Source organism: Vombatus ursinus, unplaced genomic scaffold (assembly GCF_900497805.2).
Source record: "Vombatus ursinus unplaced genomic scaffold, bare-nosed wombat genome assembly UNPS02014805.1, whole genome shotgun sequence".
NCBI lineage: Eukaryota > Metazoa > Chordata > Mammalia > Diprotodontia > Vombatidae > Vombatus > Vombatus ursinus.
Genome location: NW_020954583.1, coordinates 14,258,321 through 14,275,556, shown reverse-complemented (window position 1 = coordinate 14,275,556; position 17,236 = coordinate 14,258,321). Strand labels below are relative to the sequence as shown.

General features: G+C 37.8%; 1 protein-coding gene across 3 annotated transcripts in view; it reads right to left on the bottom strand.

The window, feature by feature from the left end:
- The window catches only part of ROBO1 (roundabout guidance receptor 1), a 449,796-nt gene extending 445,318 nt beyond the window's left edge, over positions 1-4,478 (bottom strand). For all 3 annotated transcript variants that reach the window (XM_027874166.1, XM_027874168.1, XM_027874167.1), the window contains exon 1: positions 3,843-4,478. In XM_027874166.1, the coding sequence (XP_027729967.1) occupies positions 3,843-3,993 (151 nt within the window). In that variant the 5' untranslated portion in view covers positions 3,994-4,478. The remainder of the gene's footprint in view (positions 1-3,842) is intronic.
- Positions 4,479-17,236: the final 12,758 nt, after the last annotated feature.

The window sequence follows — 17,236 nt, the reverse complement described above, 5'->3', positions numbered from 1 at the left end:
GTTCTGTTTTAAAATATAAATTTTCTTCTTCTTAGAGAAGAAAATAAAGAACTCCCCTCTTCCCACACATCCATTACTCAACAGTCTATTGGTTGCACAAATATTTTGGTTGAACATTTTTAGTAATTTTTACAAATAAACCATCTTATTTATTTATTAAAATTAGGGGGCTAATGGGAGTACCCCCAAAGAGAGGTCTATCATTTAAATGCATTTTCCCTACCTACATCTAGAAAGAAGACTGGCCTTTAGTTTTTCTTTAATCAATTAGGCCAACATTATGGAATTGCTTTTCTTTCAATATAAGGGTTTGGGAAGAGGAAAAAAAATAACTACTATGCTGAGGCCAAGAGAGAAAAACTTCACATACATTCTGGATATAAACTTAGCTTTTTAAAAAAGTACCCCCTTATTTAACAATTGATAAATCTACTTGAGACATGACTGGAGACTGCCAGTATAGTTATTCCAAACTATATTCATTACAAATAACTAAGTAAAAAGCTAACTTGGATCTTCTCTTCAAAGGCCTTGTCAAACTCAGAGATGCCTAGTATAAGTTTCCACTACTGAGAAATCAAGAAGATCTCTACTAGCATCTCTCCTTTTTTCTCTTTCCAGGTATAAAAAAGAGAGAAGCAAACAAAAGCATGAAAAGCAAGAAAATTTTAGTGGCCTTTTAAAACTTTCTAGCAAGCTTGTTATATGGGGGTTGGAGGGGAGGAAAATAGGAAAAAAAAAAAAAAAAACAACCACAGACTAATAGAATTGACCACTGACTAAATTAAATGACTCACAGCACATCTAACCTTAGAAAAAAATGCCCCTTTGTCAAAGGGAAAGGAGAAAAGGACCAAGCCAAGAAGCTTATACTTAATTTGAAATTCAGACCACATCTTAAGTTTGAACCTAAACACAATCCTGGGTTACTACTTTTTCTCTTGAAAGCAAGTCTTAGAGCAAAGTGATTTGAAGAGGGAAGGAAAAATGCATATAATAAGCTGCTGAAAGACCACACAGATTTTTCTCTCACTTGTTTTTTGTGGGGCTAAGTAAATTTTTTTTTTGTTTTTACTTATTTCATTGTAGACATCCACAAAGGAAACATATAAAGTGATCAAAGTAGGTGTTTGGTTGAGGGAGGGTGGGGTGGTTCTTTTTGTAAGCCACCACTATGAAAACAAATCTTACTTTTCCAGTGTAAAAACAGATACCATATGCTTCAGCACTATGTTAATAAACTGAAGGCCAAAAAAAAAAAAAAGAAGAAAAAAAAAAGGAAACACACCCTTTTAAACACAATGCTCCACTTGGCATTCAGCAAGATATTAACATACTATCAACTACTACAAAAGAGTTTATAAACTGTTAAAGAACTCTTATGGAAGACTGTGAAAGAAAAATGAAGGACTAAAAGCAATTTTTACAGGCTTCATCTTGTTATAAATGCATAACCTCCTCAATGCATTTTGATTTATGTAAGCTTACCAAATTTCCCTTAAAGACATTGTATTAACAAGTGACAGACTTGTGATCTCGTGTTTAGGGTTAGGAATGAAACACAATCTTTCAAAACTTCTATTCATTCAATGACCAGGTGTTTTGGACACGCCCAACTTTGCTCACTTCTCTGAGTTCCCAGAAGTTTTATTCACATCAACATTTGCTTTACAACAAACTCCTATAAAATCATACCAGTTCAGCTAATTAAATTAGTCTGCAAAGACTAGTACTTTCTGATTTTGCAATTTAAGGGCCCTCAGATAGATAGACAGATAGATAGATAGACAGATAGATAGATAGATAGATAGATAGATGGATGGATGGATGGATGGATGGATGGATGGATGAATAAAAAGCTGCATTTGAAATGTAACACAAAGACACCCCTAGCCTACAGAGGGACAAGAATATGAGACAGCATCTATTATGGGAAAAAGCTTTAAAAAAATGTTCAAGAGTTTTATTTGAAAATTAAATTGGAAATGAATCAAGAAATTAATTATCCTGTTATAAAAAATGTAGAAACTCCATATCTATTACAAACATATCCATTAGATAGTAAATATGTAATAAACTGAATCTGAACCTCAAAATATACAAGCCTACAGAATTCACTATCAGCCATACCCTATTAGTGTGCCCTTATCTTTAATCTACAGGCCAGATAAGAAGCCCCAACACTTACAAACTCACCTCAAACAGTAACTAATGACCATTAATCCCCCTATCTTCAGTAATCTCCCCTTCAATTCATTTATCACACTGACATTTCACTTTACACACTTGAATAAACTTTAACAGAAAAGGTGAATCAAAAATAATCTCAAAGCAATCTGCAGCTATAAATTAAACTGAGGGACTCATAAGAGAAAGGGCAAATAGAGAAATCAGATCTTGATACTTTTGATATGCATATTTGTTGAAGGAAAGGCAGGCTGGAGAGTGGTGGAAATAAACCTATTCAAACACCCAGACAAGCAAACTACTGAGATATGTACTATACAGAAAAGGTAAAATGGAGGTGGATAAAGATGAAGGAAAAAATTTACTTACATTTTAATCCATTTACCTGTCCACAGGGGTACAATTTTCATCTTAACCACCCTAAATCATTTTTAAGAGACAACTGGCAAAATTAGTTCTCCTTTAACTTCTCTCCACCATTCATACAATCTCTGATAAGTAAACATTTCTCAAGTTGTTGGGATTTTCTTGCAGTCAACTAGATGATTTTTAACAGTAGGAAACTCTGTTCTGATTTTCCAGCAATTATTTTGCTTAAGTAAAACCACTGGTTAGAATACAAAAGCCGGTCAAAAAATGCTGCAACAAAATCTCAAAACTGTTTCTTAATTACACAAAGTTTGTGGCAAAGGTTAAGATAGAACTTGAAGCTCAATAAATAACTATAAAAATTCCCTGAGGTGTATTTTCTGTATACAGTTTTCTTACCACCTCTCCCCCAAAAAAACGGGGCAAGGGGCAGGTGAGGATTCAGGAAGCTAAATTTACCTTCCTCCTTTTCCCCTCCATCCAGTTTCTTTGAGTAAGAAAACTCACGCCAGACAATAAATACACAGTAAAATTCACTACCAAAGAATCCTGGAATAGTCCTCCCAACATTCCAACATTTCACATGGAAGATATTATCACTTTAAAAAAATCTTCAAAAATTATAAGTAAGACCTTAACTTTACCACACTATAAGGAGTCCCCTTTCAGCTGCTTCTTTCATAATACCTGTACCTTTCATTTGAGGCATTTCTAAGCCCAGCCAAGGAAGAGCGACTACCATAGGAAGAAGTTATTTCCTGCAGTTTCTTCTTGATCAGGCTTTAATTACAGACTCTGGCTACATAAAACAACAACTAATAATCCCTTTTGCTCTGAAGAGGAGGCACCTCTGGCTTTGAGGATCGGGTTCAGGGGGCCACAAGTCTACTAGCAGTACCTCTACACCGCCCCTCTCTTCCAAGCTCTTGGTTAAGAAAGAAAGCAACCCGCAGATCAAACCAAGCGGCCCATCCAGAAAGATTGGCAACAGCCATCCACCGCCTCCGCCTCCCTCCCACCCACAGGGTCAGACTTCTGTTTTACTAAAGACTTTGGAACTGCGGAGATGGGGGGCTAAGGGGGGGGGGGGTGTAATAGGAGGTGGTTTAAAAAAAAAAAGGAAAATGGGGAGGCATGATCAAAAAACCTTCAGGTGACGAACCACCTATTTTCCAAAACCTAAAGACTCTGAAAAAGTACTGTGTGGTTGCTGTTACTGTTCTTTAAATAAATGGAGGGTGGAGGGATGCAGGGGGGGTTTGGGATTGAGAGAAAAGATGAGTTACCTGAACAGAGACATATTAATCCAAAGAGATAAAAGTGAGCAGACTCAGCGATCATTGTCCTCCGGTGGCTTCTGCAAACAGTCTCATGCCAAGAGGGGGTAAAACGATGCCCCCAAATTTGTGAATCCACAACACTTGCGCACACACACATACACACACAAAGGCTTAATATAAGCAACGTGGATTAATCCTCTAGGAGTTTTGCGAAACTACAAGTCGACCTCTGTGGTCAAGATCCCCGAGCCTTTCGAAGGACAAAAGTCTTGCCAAGGGTTGGTTGGTTTCCTGCTCCAGCCCCGGCTTTTCCAGAGAAGGAGCCCCGATGATCCCGGGGACCATCCAAAGAGGACAACAAAGAGCGCACCAAGAAGAGTTTCCAGACGCCCAGCTCTCGGTCAGGACTCTCCCCACCGAAAGTCAGAGGCGAGTGCAGGCGAAGCGACCAAGAAGTTGGGGTTTGGAGAGCACTTGGAGGGGCCACGGGGTGGGGAGAAGTGCTCCTCCGACTAAGGGAGACCCGGCTCTGCAACTGGCCCTGTAGGACAGCGGTGGCAGCGGCAGCAGCTCCCGGAGAAGCTCCTTCTAGGCTGAGAGAGGGCGAGCTCGGGTGGCTGGTGCGCCGGAGCGGTCCGCAGAACTGGGAGTGAGCGCAGCGGCGGTGCAGCGGCTACAGCAGCCTCCACCCTGGCTCCCCATCACTTGGGGGATGCAGCGGGGACCGGAGCGAGCCGCAGGTCAGAGACACGCACGCCCCCACTACGCCCCCAGCCGCAGCTCGGTGCAGCCCGGACCATCTCCCCCTGCCTCGTGCCCCACACCCAGCCCCGGGCGAGGCAGCGCCCCCTCCACCGAGACCTCCGGACAGGAGCAAGAACCCCCTCCCCCCCAACTTTCAAAGGGGCGATGCTCGCAAGCCTTCAGTCCCCCCAGACTGCTGCTCCCCGGCAAGGTCCCGAGCGGAGCAGCGGTAAGCCGCGGAGTTCCCCTACGATCCAAGCCCGGAGGGTAAAGAGGATGCTCGTGGGGGCGGGAGCCACAGCCACAGGGTCTCTCCCGGGCTCCGCCGCGTCTGAAGTTTCGGCTTTCACGTTGTCTCCGGGCGTTCTCCGTAGGCTGTGGGTTTCCCCAACTGTCCGGATGGCTGAGATAGATCGCCCCCTCCCCTCCCGGGCAGATCCGGCTTAAAGGGACCGCACAGTTCTTGTTTCTCCACTCCAGCCGACTCACCCGAGGCCGACAAACAACTTTTGCCGTCTCTTTATTTTATTTTTTTATTTTCTAACTTCAAGCAGTCGGTGCAAGGAGATATGCCCTGGCTTGGAAATTCAAAGCTAACAAGAACGCGGCATCCCCCACCCCTTTCCCTGCTTTCAACTCCCCCGCACCTTCCTCAAAAATGGAACCTCCCAGTCAAAGACTTCAAAAAAAAAAAATCCTCCCTGGTCCTACTTAACCTTTTCCTCACCGATTCCAGGAGCGACTGTACCTTCCCCCATTTCCCCACCCGTCCAGCTCCTCAACTTTACTACCCCCAAAAGGGGCTGGGGTAGCGGTTCAAACTCTGACAAATAAAAGCATTCAGTTTTGTAACTGGGGAAGGGAGGAGGGGTTGCTTTGAATTTCCTTGGAAGTAAATGCACACACAAAGTTTTTATTTTTACTTTTAATTATTGACAACCATCTAAAAAGAAAGAAAGAAATCCAATGGGGCTACATCTTTTTTCTGGCCTAAGAGGTTCTACTTCAACTGATTTGAATATAATCTTAAAGTGGCCTTTGAAAAGTTTTAACTCGAAGGAAGTAATTAAGGAAGGAAACAATGAAAATACCCTGGACTTCTGAGTAATAGTCCGCAATTATCTGAGTTTTTAGCCTTTCAAGGTATACCTTGATAGTTATTTTGTTTGTTAGTTTTTTTAAACTGGGGTGAGGGAGAGAGGTGTAGAGGAGAAGTGAGAGGAAAGACAAGCTACACAATAGATGGTGTGTAATTTAACAATTAATTTAGCAGTACACTGAGGATAAAATTTATTCAGATATTTTGGTTTCTGCAGGTTCATCTAGTGAACTCAGGTAAACATCCTTCCCTCCCCGGTTGGGGGGGGGAGGGGAGGACCTGGTTTACAGCTTGTATCCTACAGAAGTTAAAAAAAAAAAGTCGAAAAGTCATAGAGGTCATTGATCCTAAGCAAACTAACTAAAATTCAGTAAACAACCTTGAGATAAGAATTGAAAACCCCTAAAAAAATTTTCTTCCAGAACTGAAGACCAAAATATGTCGTAAATACTAGAAACAAAAGTCCTTGATTTGGGCTTTATTAAATGAGAGGGAGGAATAGCATCTGTTTTTCCTCTGATAAAACGTTCAGTTAAGCTGAATTTAGTAATATATGATAGAGAAACAAACCAAGGAAGGGATCTTTTCTAGGGATGGCTTTACTACCAAAGAGAGAAGGGGGGGGAGGGGGAGGGAAATACCCAAATCGTGTAAATCCCTATATTTTCTAAGGTCTGAAACTTTCCTTTGATAAAGGATACTAGCTTTAAAACAGAAAATAAGGCAAGGTGTCATTTAGCATGACTACCTCAAAGTGGGTCTCCTAATCTCCGGAGGATTAACACCTCCCAAAACGTTCCATTTCCACTTAGCCTTTGGGCACCAGTTGTTGGGAATAAACAGGTAAACTGTGCTGTATTCCTGATGTCTTTCTTTGTCCCAGTGAAAGAATCCAAGTGAAATCACTTAGAACATTTCACTCCTAAGCAATAAGAAGCCCTAGGCCCCAGAGCCAAGGCCAACATACTTAAAATGAACAAAGCCTAGTTTTTGCTAAACTACTTTAATTCATCTCAACTGCTTTCATCTTCTTTCCTTGACTCTTCCATGCTAATATCTCTTCTTTAGGCTGATGGGGAAATGAGATGGACAATCAAGAGCTCATTTTTATGACATTTCTATCATATTTCTAGAGATAGGTGGATCAGGTGATCACTATACTTTTTGCTGCTGAACTCCAGGCCTGTTGATGCATATACCTCTAACACAGGCTTCAAGCAAGTTAAATTCAGTAAATTCAATTCCTCAAACACTTAGGGTACTTACTATGTAAAAGGTACTATGCTAGGCCTCAGGAGATATGAAGATGAGTAAGACTGTTAAGTTCCCTTAAGGAACTACAAATCTAGTAGGAAGGATAAAGCAAGTAAACATATGGTTATAATACAAAAATGCAGTATAAAAGTACATAAAGTTTACATAAAGTAAACACCTACTGTGAGCCAGGCACTGTGCTAAGCACTGGAGATACAAAGAAGGGCAAAAAAAGCACTACCTGCTCTCAAAGAACTCACAGTCTAATGGGAGAGAAAACATATAAACAACTATTTTCAAACAAAATATGTACAGGATAAACTGAAGAACATTTCAGAGGGAAGGCACAAAGAATAAGGAGGACCAATAAAGTCTTCTTACACAAAGTGAGACTTTAGCTGAGATTTGAAGGAAGGTAGGAAAACCAATATGCAGAGATGAGCATGGAGACCAGCCTGTGAACACGCACTGGAAGGAAGATAGAATGTCTTATTTGAGGAAAAATAAGGAGGCTAAAGTCATTGAATCATGAATTTATTAAAATCATTTAGAGGAGCAAGGTGTAAGAAGAGTGGAGAGGTAAAAGGGCTTTAAAAGCCAAATAGAGAATTGTAAATTTAATCCTTAATGTAAGAGGGAACCCCTTGAGTTTATTGAATAGGGGTGGTGGTGACGTGGACAAACCTATGCTTTAGGAAGATCAGTGTGACAACTGAGTGGAGGATGGATTAAAGTGGGGAAATATCTGAGGCGGGGAAACCAACCACAAGGCCATTGCAATAGTCCAGGCATGAGGTGATGAGGTCTGGCATCAAAGTAATGTATCAGAGAAGAGAATGTATATGAGAGACACTAAGAAGATAAAATTAACAGGAATTGGAAACTGACCGGATATGGGGAGTAAGAGAGAGAGAGAGGAGATAAGAATGACATCTATGTTGTAAGCTTGGGTGACTGGTAGATCGTGGTGCTATCAATAATATTGTTGAATTTAAGCTACCTATGTCACATCCAATTCAATATATCCAATAACCATATGATATGAGATATGAGACAAAGTGAGGAAAGAGTTTAGGGCTGGATAAATGTAAATGATAATGATAAAAATAATAATTTAATTTATAGAAGCTGATAAGATCACCAAGAAAAATAGTATGAAGGAGAAAAAAAGAAACCCTAGGAAAGAACTTTGGGGGACACCCATGATTAAAGGACATGACCTGGATGAAGATTCAGTAAAGGGGATGTGTGACAGGTAGAAGAAGCAAGAGAGAGCTGCTGTCTCATTAAAACCTAGGGAAAAGAGAATATCAAGGAACAGAGGATGCTCAATGGTGTTAAGAGATGCAGAGTCCAAGAAGGAAGAAAACTAAGAAAAAGCCATTACATTTGGCAATTAAGAGATCACTGGTAACTTTGAAAAGAGCAATTTTATTTGAATCAAGAGAAACTTCAGAGAGTTAAGAAGAGGTTGAGAGGAAAGGAAGTGGAGGCATCTATTGTAGACCACCCTCCTAAGCAGTTTAGCTATAAAAGGGAGGAAAGATACATGATGAGAGCTAGTTGGGGTCGTTGGATGAAGTGAGAGTTTTTAAGTATGGAGGGGACTTGGGAATATTTATAGTCAGTCAGGAAGCAGTAAGTAGGAAGATACTGAATATCATTTTCCTTTTTTGTCACCTTTGCCAATTTTATGGCTCTGAGGTAGAAGCTCAGAGTTATTTTAATTAGTATTTCTCTTACTGTAAACTGATAGCTTGCTTTTCTTCTTTTGGTAACTGCCTGGTCATATCCATTCACCACTATTAAGAAATAGTTGTTCTTCTTACATATTTTCTTTATTAACCTTAGATCTAAGATCTTTTCAGATAAATTTTCTGTTTCCTTTTATTCCCCTGATCATTGGAGCCAACCAGAGCTCTAGAATATAGGCTAAATTTTCTGGAATATTTTGACTTGTCACTCTGTTAATAGATAGACAGACAGGAATCATTGCAACACAAGGTAAAACAAACTCCTAAGCAATTCTCACATATTTTTCAGAATGAAAAAAATTAACCATTTTTGTACTGTGCATATTGCAGACAGTAGATAATGGGACATATGGACAATTTAATACTTATTGCACAACTACTATATGTCCAATACTATGCAAGGTATTCATAATACATATAAGAAGAGGACAATTCCAAGAATCTTGCACTTTACTTAGGAAGACAAAGCTGATTAGTTTGAAATGATTAGAGCAATAAATATCAGTGTATAATCAAATTCCATGGGGTATAATGAAGATATTAAGTGCTGCAGAAATTCAGAGAAGAAAGAGATTCTTGAGTTTGGAACAGAGAAGCATCACAGTATTAAAATATCTAGTCACACCCCTTAGAAGGAGCTGTGTGATCCTGGGCAAGTCACTTAACCTCTGTTTGCCTGAATTTCTTCAATTGTAAAATGGGAATAGGGTTGTTATGAGGAGCAAATGAGATAATATTTGTAAAGCATTTGGCACAGGGTCTAGCACATAGTAGGGACTTACTAAATACTTTTACTTCCCTTCATTCCTTATTTCCTTCCTCATCATAGGAAAGGTGCCTTCTTTTTATCTATTCCTATCTATTCTTTTTATCTGTTTTATCTGTTCTTAAATGCTACAAAGTATTTTGTTTTCTCTGGGTTGTTTTGACAGGGATTTATGTGACCTAACTTAGGAACAACAGGAAGAATAGAATTTCTGGGGAACTAATCCTCACTTAACAATTAAGAAGAGCAGTTAGAACAGAATGTTGGAATTGGAGTCAGAAAATTTCAAATCCAGTCTTAGATACTTACTAGCTGTATGGTCCTGGGAAAGTAATCTCTGTTTACCTCAATTTCCTCATCTGTAAAATTGGGATAACAACAGCATCTACCTCCCATGGTTGTTGTGAAGATAAAATGAGATATTTGCAAAGCTTCCCTCATGGTCCCAACTACACTCCCAGGAGATGCTTCCTATAGCCACTGTATTGTTTCTTGGAGAAGACTACCATTGACAGAAGTGTGAGCAGAACTTGCAGCCTGGCTTATGAGAAGACATCATTTTTATCTGTACTATCAGCAATAGCCAAAGTGAAGAAGAAACATTCACCACATCCAACTAAGCAATTCATTGTTTAATGTTCTCAAGTATTTACCTCCAAGGACAATGTATTAGTAGTTAAAAGCCTCTGCTTCATGTATATGACTTTATCAATAATGTTTTTGTGAAATCTTTTGGGTACTAAATATAAGGCAAAAGTTCCATATTCCTACCTTAATAATTACAGAAATATGAACTAGGACTAGACACCTCTACTGAATCCATCAAAAACATTGAACTAAGTGTAAACAATCTAGTTAATGGAGTGGATAGACAAGAAAGAGAGTAGAGTGATTTCAAGCCATTGGATGAAATGGATTTATGCTACACAGGAAGTATATAGGGATTAGCTGTAGAAAGCCTTGCCCTGTGGGTCTTATATAAAAGAGCAAGATAGATTGGAACTGGGACATTCCAGAGGTGAACCAGGAAAGAACAGTTACAATCAAGTCCCTAAGAAGGAATTCCTTGGGGATATCTGTGTGGGGATGGGGTAGTAGAACCTCTGCGTCTTCCTCACTTCCCTCCCTTGAGCAAAAATAGATCTTTCAAACTAAGAAAAGTATAGAACATTTGGAGTTCTTATCAGTGTCCTTGCAGTGTCTCCAGAATCTGTACTGGGAGTCAAGGACAAACTAGACAAACTAAAGACATCTTAAAGATTTTATAAGCAGCCCAGCAGAAAAGTGCAGGGTGAAGATGTAAAGAGTCAGAGAGTTCAAGAGTTTAAAAAAAGCCTGATCCTTCTATTTAGGGGTCAAGGTACCCTCCCCCCAGAACTGAACCTAGTTCAGAACTAAGAACCCCTTTAGAGGGAGATGGAAAACTCCCCTGCTGCCTTGAGCCCATAAGTTCTGTATTGTTACACAATCATCCATGTGGGTGTTGCCCATCTTATATAACTTTTGTTCACAGGTTACCATGGCCAAAGAATTGATCATCAGATAGCCAGCCTGCTGGTGAAGATATTCTCCATTCTTAGTGGAAGGCTTATCCTTTGAAAGCAGATGAAATCTATTACTGGAATCATACTGTGGCATGCTACAGTTAACTATGAAGTCATTATGACTTTTTGTGTTAGTCCTCTAGATGCTGTATCAAATGTCCTTTTTCTCAGTCCCCCTTCTTGACCTCTTGTCGGTGTTAGAAACTGTTGATCACCTCCTCCTGAATACTCTCTCTTCTCAATTTTTATGGTATTCCTCCCTCTTTATTCTCTTCCTACCTGTCTGAGTTAAAGTTTAAGTGGATTTTCATCCATTTTGGTGGATTTTCATCCATTTCAGACCAATTAGCTGTAGGTGTCCCCTAAGGCTCTGTCCTGGGCTTTCTTTTCTTTTCTCTCTCTACTATCTTACTTGGTGATTTTTAAAATTCCTATGGGTTTAATTATGATCCCTCTGCAGATAATTTCCACATTTATTTCTTTAGCTCCAATCCTTCATCACCACCTGCCTATTGGACATTTTGAACCAGATGTTTCATAGGCATCTCAAACTCAACACGGATAAAACAGAATTCATAATCTTTCCCCTCCCCGTAACCTTCCTTTTCTGAATTTAGTGCTACTACTAAAGATACTGCCCCCTTCTTAGTGACACCCTTAGTGTCATTCTTAACTCTTCATTTTCTTTACCCCACATATTCAGTCAACTGTCAAATTTTGTTATTGCTACATTCACATTTCTTGTATATGTTCTAATCTGCTGTATATATCTATCTGTTGGCTCAGATGCTACACTGGTTTCAGCCCTCATCAGCTTTAACTTGAACTGTTGCAATAGCCTTCTATATGGTCTTTCCTTGTCTTCCCCTATTCTAAAACATCCTCCACACAGCTACCATACTTTTCAGTTAAATTTGGGGTTAAATATACTTTTATAAGTGAGTTTGATAATCCAACCACCTTAATAATATTGTGTTTATATGAAACATGATGTTCAAGTTTCAATTTACTTGTAAATATATTTTTGGAATGCAATTGCTCTTTAAGTTGGCATCTGTCTATGTTACGTTTTATATACAAATCCTATGAATTTGTCTTCATAGGAAACTCCTGTTGTGGGAATTTCCAATTCAGTTGATAACGATCTATCGCTTGATAGATAAATCCTAGAGAGTTACCTGAGCTACGTGGAGATTAAGTGATTTGCCCAGAGACAGACAGTTAGAACTAAGTGTCACAGATGGTATTTGAACCTAGGATTTCCTGACCTCAAGCCCCTCCAAGCCTAAAATTCTATCCTTCTGCTGTGCTTACTATACCCATTCCTATTATCTGATAGGCGGAGAGAAAGCATATTTCAACATCATTCAAGAGGCTACTAGAATTACACTATTTTTTACAAGGTAGCTAATATTGACAACCCCTTATACATTTCAGTTAGTAAGGCAACGATTTCTTAAGAAATATGTCTACTGTTAGCAGACATCATTTGCCACATTTGTCTGATAAACTTAAACATTTGACAAATAAGCAAATATCTGACTTTGTCTCATGTATTTCATGCAGTGTAATATTATAGAAGTAAAGAAATTGATGTCCACAGAGATAGTAAATTGTCGGAAGTCACATAACTATAGATGGAACTAGAACCCATGTTTCTTTGTTTTAAATTTGAAATCCAATACACTTTTCTCTTCATTATGAGCCTTCCTAAGAAAGGAATTTTAACAACGTAGAAATACTACTATTCCAGGAATACTGCTTAGGACTTAGGAATGAAGAGTCAATGCGGTTCAATTCTTAAATTGTAGCATTTCTTTTTTTTTTAATTTAGTGTAATTTAGGAGTGAACAAAAGAAAATGTCTTCACAAAAGTCTTAATTTAAATATGGAAGTAACCCTGTGTTCTTAAAGGCTGTGATCATAGAACATGTTTTTGCAGGTTCTGTCAAGTTGGAAAGGTTTTGAGAATTAAACTGGGGACAGAACCAGTTAAGCTAATTAAAGTAAAATATTATGGGTTATCTAACCTTCCAATCTTCATAATAAGGCTAATCAAACAGACTAGGACTTAAACACTGACATAATAATGAAGAGAAATGATACGACAAACTTCACAGGATCATCTGAACTAAGTCAAATATACCTTGATGCACAATAATTTCGGTGCAAAGAAAGACATATGAGAGAGCAGAAATAACAATGTTGGAAAATTTAATATAGGATCAAGAAATGATAGAGACTAAAGGCTATTCAAAGGTCTCATCCCTCTATATAATAAATACTTGAAAATTAAACAATTTTGGAGTCATTCCATACTGAATATCACATAGACAGTATGTGTCAGAGGCAGGAATTAATTCAGGTGTTCCTGGCTCTAAGACTAGTTTTATCTTCTATATTATTCAGCTTTTAATGTAAGTAAGTTGAATATGTTTCAGTTATATGGGGTAGATGAAAGGTAGCCTTGGAGAGTGAGGTTTTAGTAGCTGGGGGGAGACAGAAGATTAGGAAAGGCCTCCTGGAGAAGTTGGAATTTGAGTCAAATCTTGATGTAAGCCAGATTCTAGAAAGAAGAGATGAGGAAAGAAAACATTCCAGACTGGATAGCCAATGCAAATACATACAGAGAGTGGAGATGAGATGTGTGTGAGGAATAATATAGACCAATATGGCTGGATTCTTGAGCATATAGAGGAGAATAAAATTTAAGAAGACAAGAAAGTTAGGAAGGGACCAAATCATGAAGAAATTTGAATGCCACAGACTTCATAGTTGATTCTGGAGCTAATAGTCACTGGTATTTATTGAGTAGTAGAGTAACATGGTTAGACATATGCTTTAGTTAAGTCACTGGTAGCAATACATGGAAGGGGCAGCTACTAAGTGGGTCAGGGATTAGAATGATGGGCCTAGAGTCAAGAAGACTCATCTGGCCTCAGACACTAGATGTATGACCCTGGGCAAGTCACTTAACCCTATTTGCCTCCGTTTCCTCATCTAGAAAATGATCTGGAGAAGGAAATGACAAATCACTCCAGTATCTTTGCCAAGAAAACCCCAGGTATGGTATGGTCCACAGAGTCACAAAGAGTTGAACAAGAATGAACAACAACAACAATAAGCACAGAAATTAAAGGCCATAGTCAAGGAAGACTAGCGTCTTCAGAGCTTCCTGCCAAAACCCCAAAGCTGTTATTATAACCTTCTTATTCAAAGACCTCAAATATGGGTACCAAATCAGTCCACTTGGGGGCAAAGTTAATTCAAACTGCTCAAACACAGGGAGGTAGTGTGGGAGTGTAGGGATTAATTTATTTCCTCAGTTCCACCATTTTCCTGGCTCATTACACTTCACCTTCTTACCTCTGGCTACCAAAACACTAAGTGTCCAGAGTTACAAAAGTCAGCTTTATATCATAGCAGCCCCCTCAACCTTGTCCCTTACAGCAAAACTGAAGAAAATTCATGCACAGAGCAACAAAGGGTCAGTATGGTCCTACCCAGTGGTAATCTGGAGCCAGTTGTACAGGCTTGGCGAGCCAATCGTTAAATTTTCAGTGTGAGTATTCACACCTAGCAAACACTACAGATTTGGTCTTGATTGCCATTCTAGATTTTAAAAAGTGATGGAGCAAATGTTAATAATGCAGATTTACTTTAAAAGTGTGTTATGGATATTTTTTTCATGAAGAGTCAGTTATTAAACATTTGCCAGAGTAAAATTGGTCCTATCTCCTTTGTGAGGATGATCAGTCCACACTGTTTCTGGCCTGCCCAGTTGGAATAATCACACTATGGAGATCATATATCCACAGAGATATCAAAGTACAAGAAAATATAGGTGTAGAATATAAAATTTTAGTTAACATTTGAAATGAAAAACAGTAGTTTACTATGTTATAATGGGAAATTTGTGAATGATTGTCTTTTTTTAGAATTCTACCCTTCTTCAAGTACTTCAGAAAATATAGTCTCATTTTATTAAGGCATACAAAGGATGTTGGGAAGAAGTAAAGTATTTTCATCTTAAGACAGGAATTAGTTATCTCTTACTTTTACATTTCCAGATATAGCTATGAATTATAATATATATGTATGTACATATATAGATATAATTACTTAAGTTGTGATCATGCCCAGCTTCGTAGCTGAGTCAAGACTTTGTATAGGCTTACAATATGAAGAAATGATAAATATTTTTGAATAATTGACATTGTGCTTTATTCTGCACATTTGTTTTGTAAAACTGTTTGTTATCTTTGGTTTCACATTTGCCTTTTGGAAGTGTTTTCAAGAAATGTTTATAAGAATAAAATGTATAAGATTATGTGTAATTCTTTACATGAATTTAATTCAAGCCTACTTTTTTCTTTGTTCTGAATATACTTTACCTGAGTAACGAGAGTATTATCTTGTTATGTTACTTTAAAAATCATACTTTTTGTAAAACATTTTTCAATACTAACAGATTGAATCATTTAGAGGTTATTTTGCATTATAGAAAAGGTCACAAGTGTTGGTATTAGAAGTTACATGTTAATTTTGAAAGAAGTTTATAAACTTTCTAAACAGCTTAAACTAATTGAAAATGTATGCCACTTGTTTCATAGTATATCAAATATCAAAGATATAGTATGTTTGTATGTTTACAGAGCCTATAGACAATATTAATTCAGATCTGCAATGTTAAATATGGCCTTTGGAGTTTAATGGTTACCTAGTCTAATTAAGGGCTAGGCTTCCAAAACTGGAAGGACTTATTCGGGATTTAAATATCAAATATAATATCCTACAGTTCTTGTTGAAAAACAAACTACTGCTGTAAGTTGACATAAAATATAAACCTACTGTCTTAACAACATGGATAATTATATATTTTCCCAAGGGTTTAATCACCCTTCCCCAGTATTCTGGCCACATTCCAGAAGAACCCATCCAATTATGTCACCATTACCCTAACTAAGCCTGTACTGTTTTGATATAATCTGATCTTCTCAATTTCTTATCACTACATAAAATTGTGAAGCTGCTACATTCCAATTAAAAGTTAGAATTTCAATAGTGAATTAAGTAGCAGTATCTTATCTATCCCTACCAATCACATTTGTAATTCAGATACTCTTTCTTTTTGGAGCTTCTAAAGAACCTCACCAACAACTAAAAGCATGACTAAAAAGAACATTCTTTGTATTTTAGCAAATTATAAGTATTGTTTCTTTAATTTAAAAAATAGCATTATTTTTGTTGTGATGTCAAATTAAACTAGAAGAGATTAATTCAAATGATTAGTCTTTCTATTAAGATCATCAAATACATAATAAAATTCATCTTTTTAATGTGGACATATGCACTAATACTGACTTTTAAAAAACAAATATTACAACCTTTCTAGGGGTCCTGGTTTTTAAATACATAAACCAGGATTTTTTAAACTAGTAAAATAATAAAATAACATGTTATATTAAGAAAGGACTGAACTTTTAGGCTTAGTAATTATCCATAGCTTTATTAAAATAGTTTTTGGGCCAGGGTAGGACAGATGAAAACTAAAGTTCTCAGAGAAGAACCATTACAAAATGCATGAATGCTTAAGTTTACACTTCTCTTCCTTAAGATTATTATTTGTTTGTTCAAGGGAAGCCTTTTGCTTTGTTTATGGATGGCTAATAAAGGAAAATTTGTTTGTATTTCACAAGTAAGCTTGAATTTCACAAGTCTTCACAAGTCTTCTATTTCTCACTTAACTAAGCTCTAACCACAGTTTCATTTACCAAGGGCAGTAATCAAACCTTAAGGCTTCCCTTAAACAATTTACCTTTAGAAAGAGAAGTATAAAGGTAAGCACATTCCATTAATTTGCTAATTGAACTTAACCATCTTATTAGGCAACTCACATCACTTTGTTTTACTTATGTTAATATTTGCAGATACTAACAATTCTTGCTGATCTAGAGAAACCATAGATCATCCTAAGTAGAGCCCTTTGTTGATAGTGTCATTCTCTCTTCTTTTGCCTGTGACCTGCAATCTAATAGAAGCTAGAAGGGAGGCTCTTTATACCAAAACATTTAATTGTATCCTTCTCTAGGGAAGTGTGAATGGGGCAGCTCTGCTTAGGCCATGCTTTATTGGGCCATAGGTGACACTGTTAATTTCCCCAGGGCAGTAGCTTCTCTTGAATCAGATATTTATTGGGTACCTTCATTATTTGAGTGAAGTCTTGTGAATTCTTATAA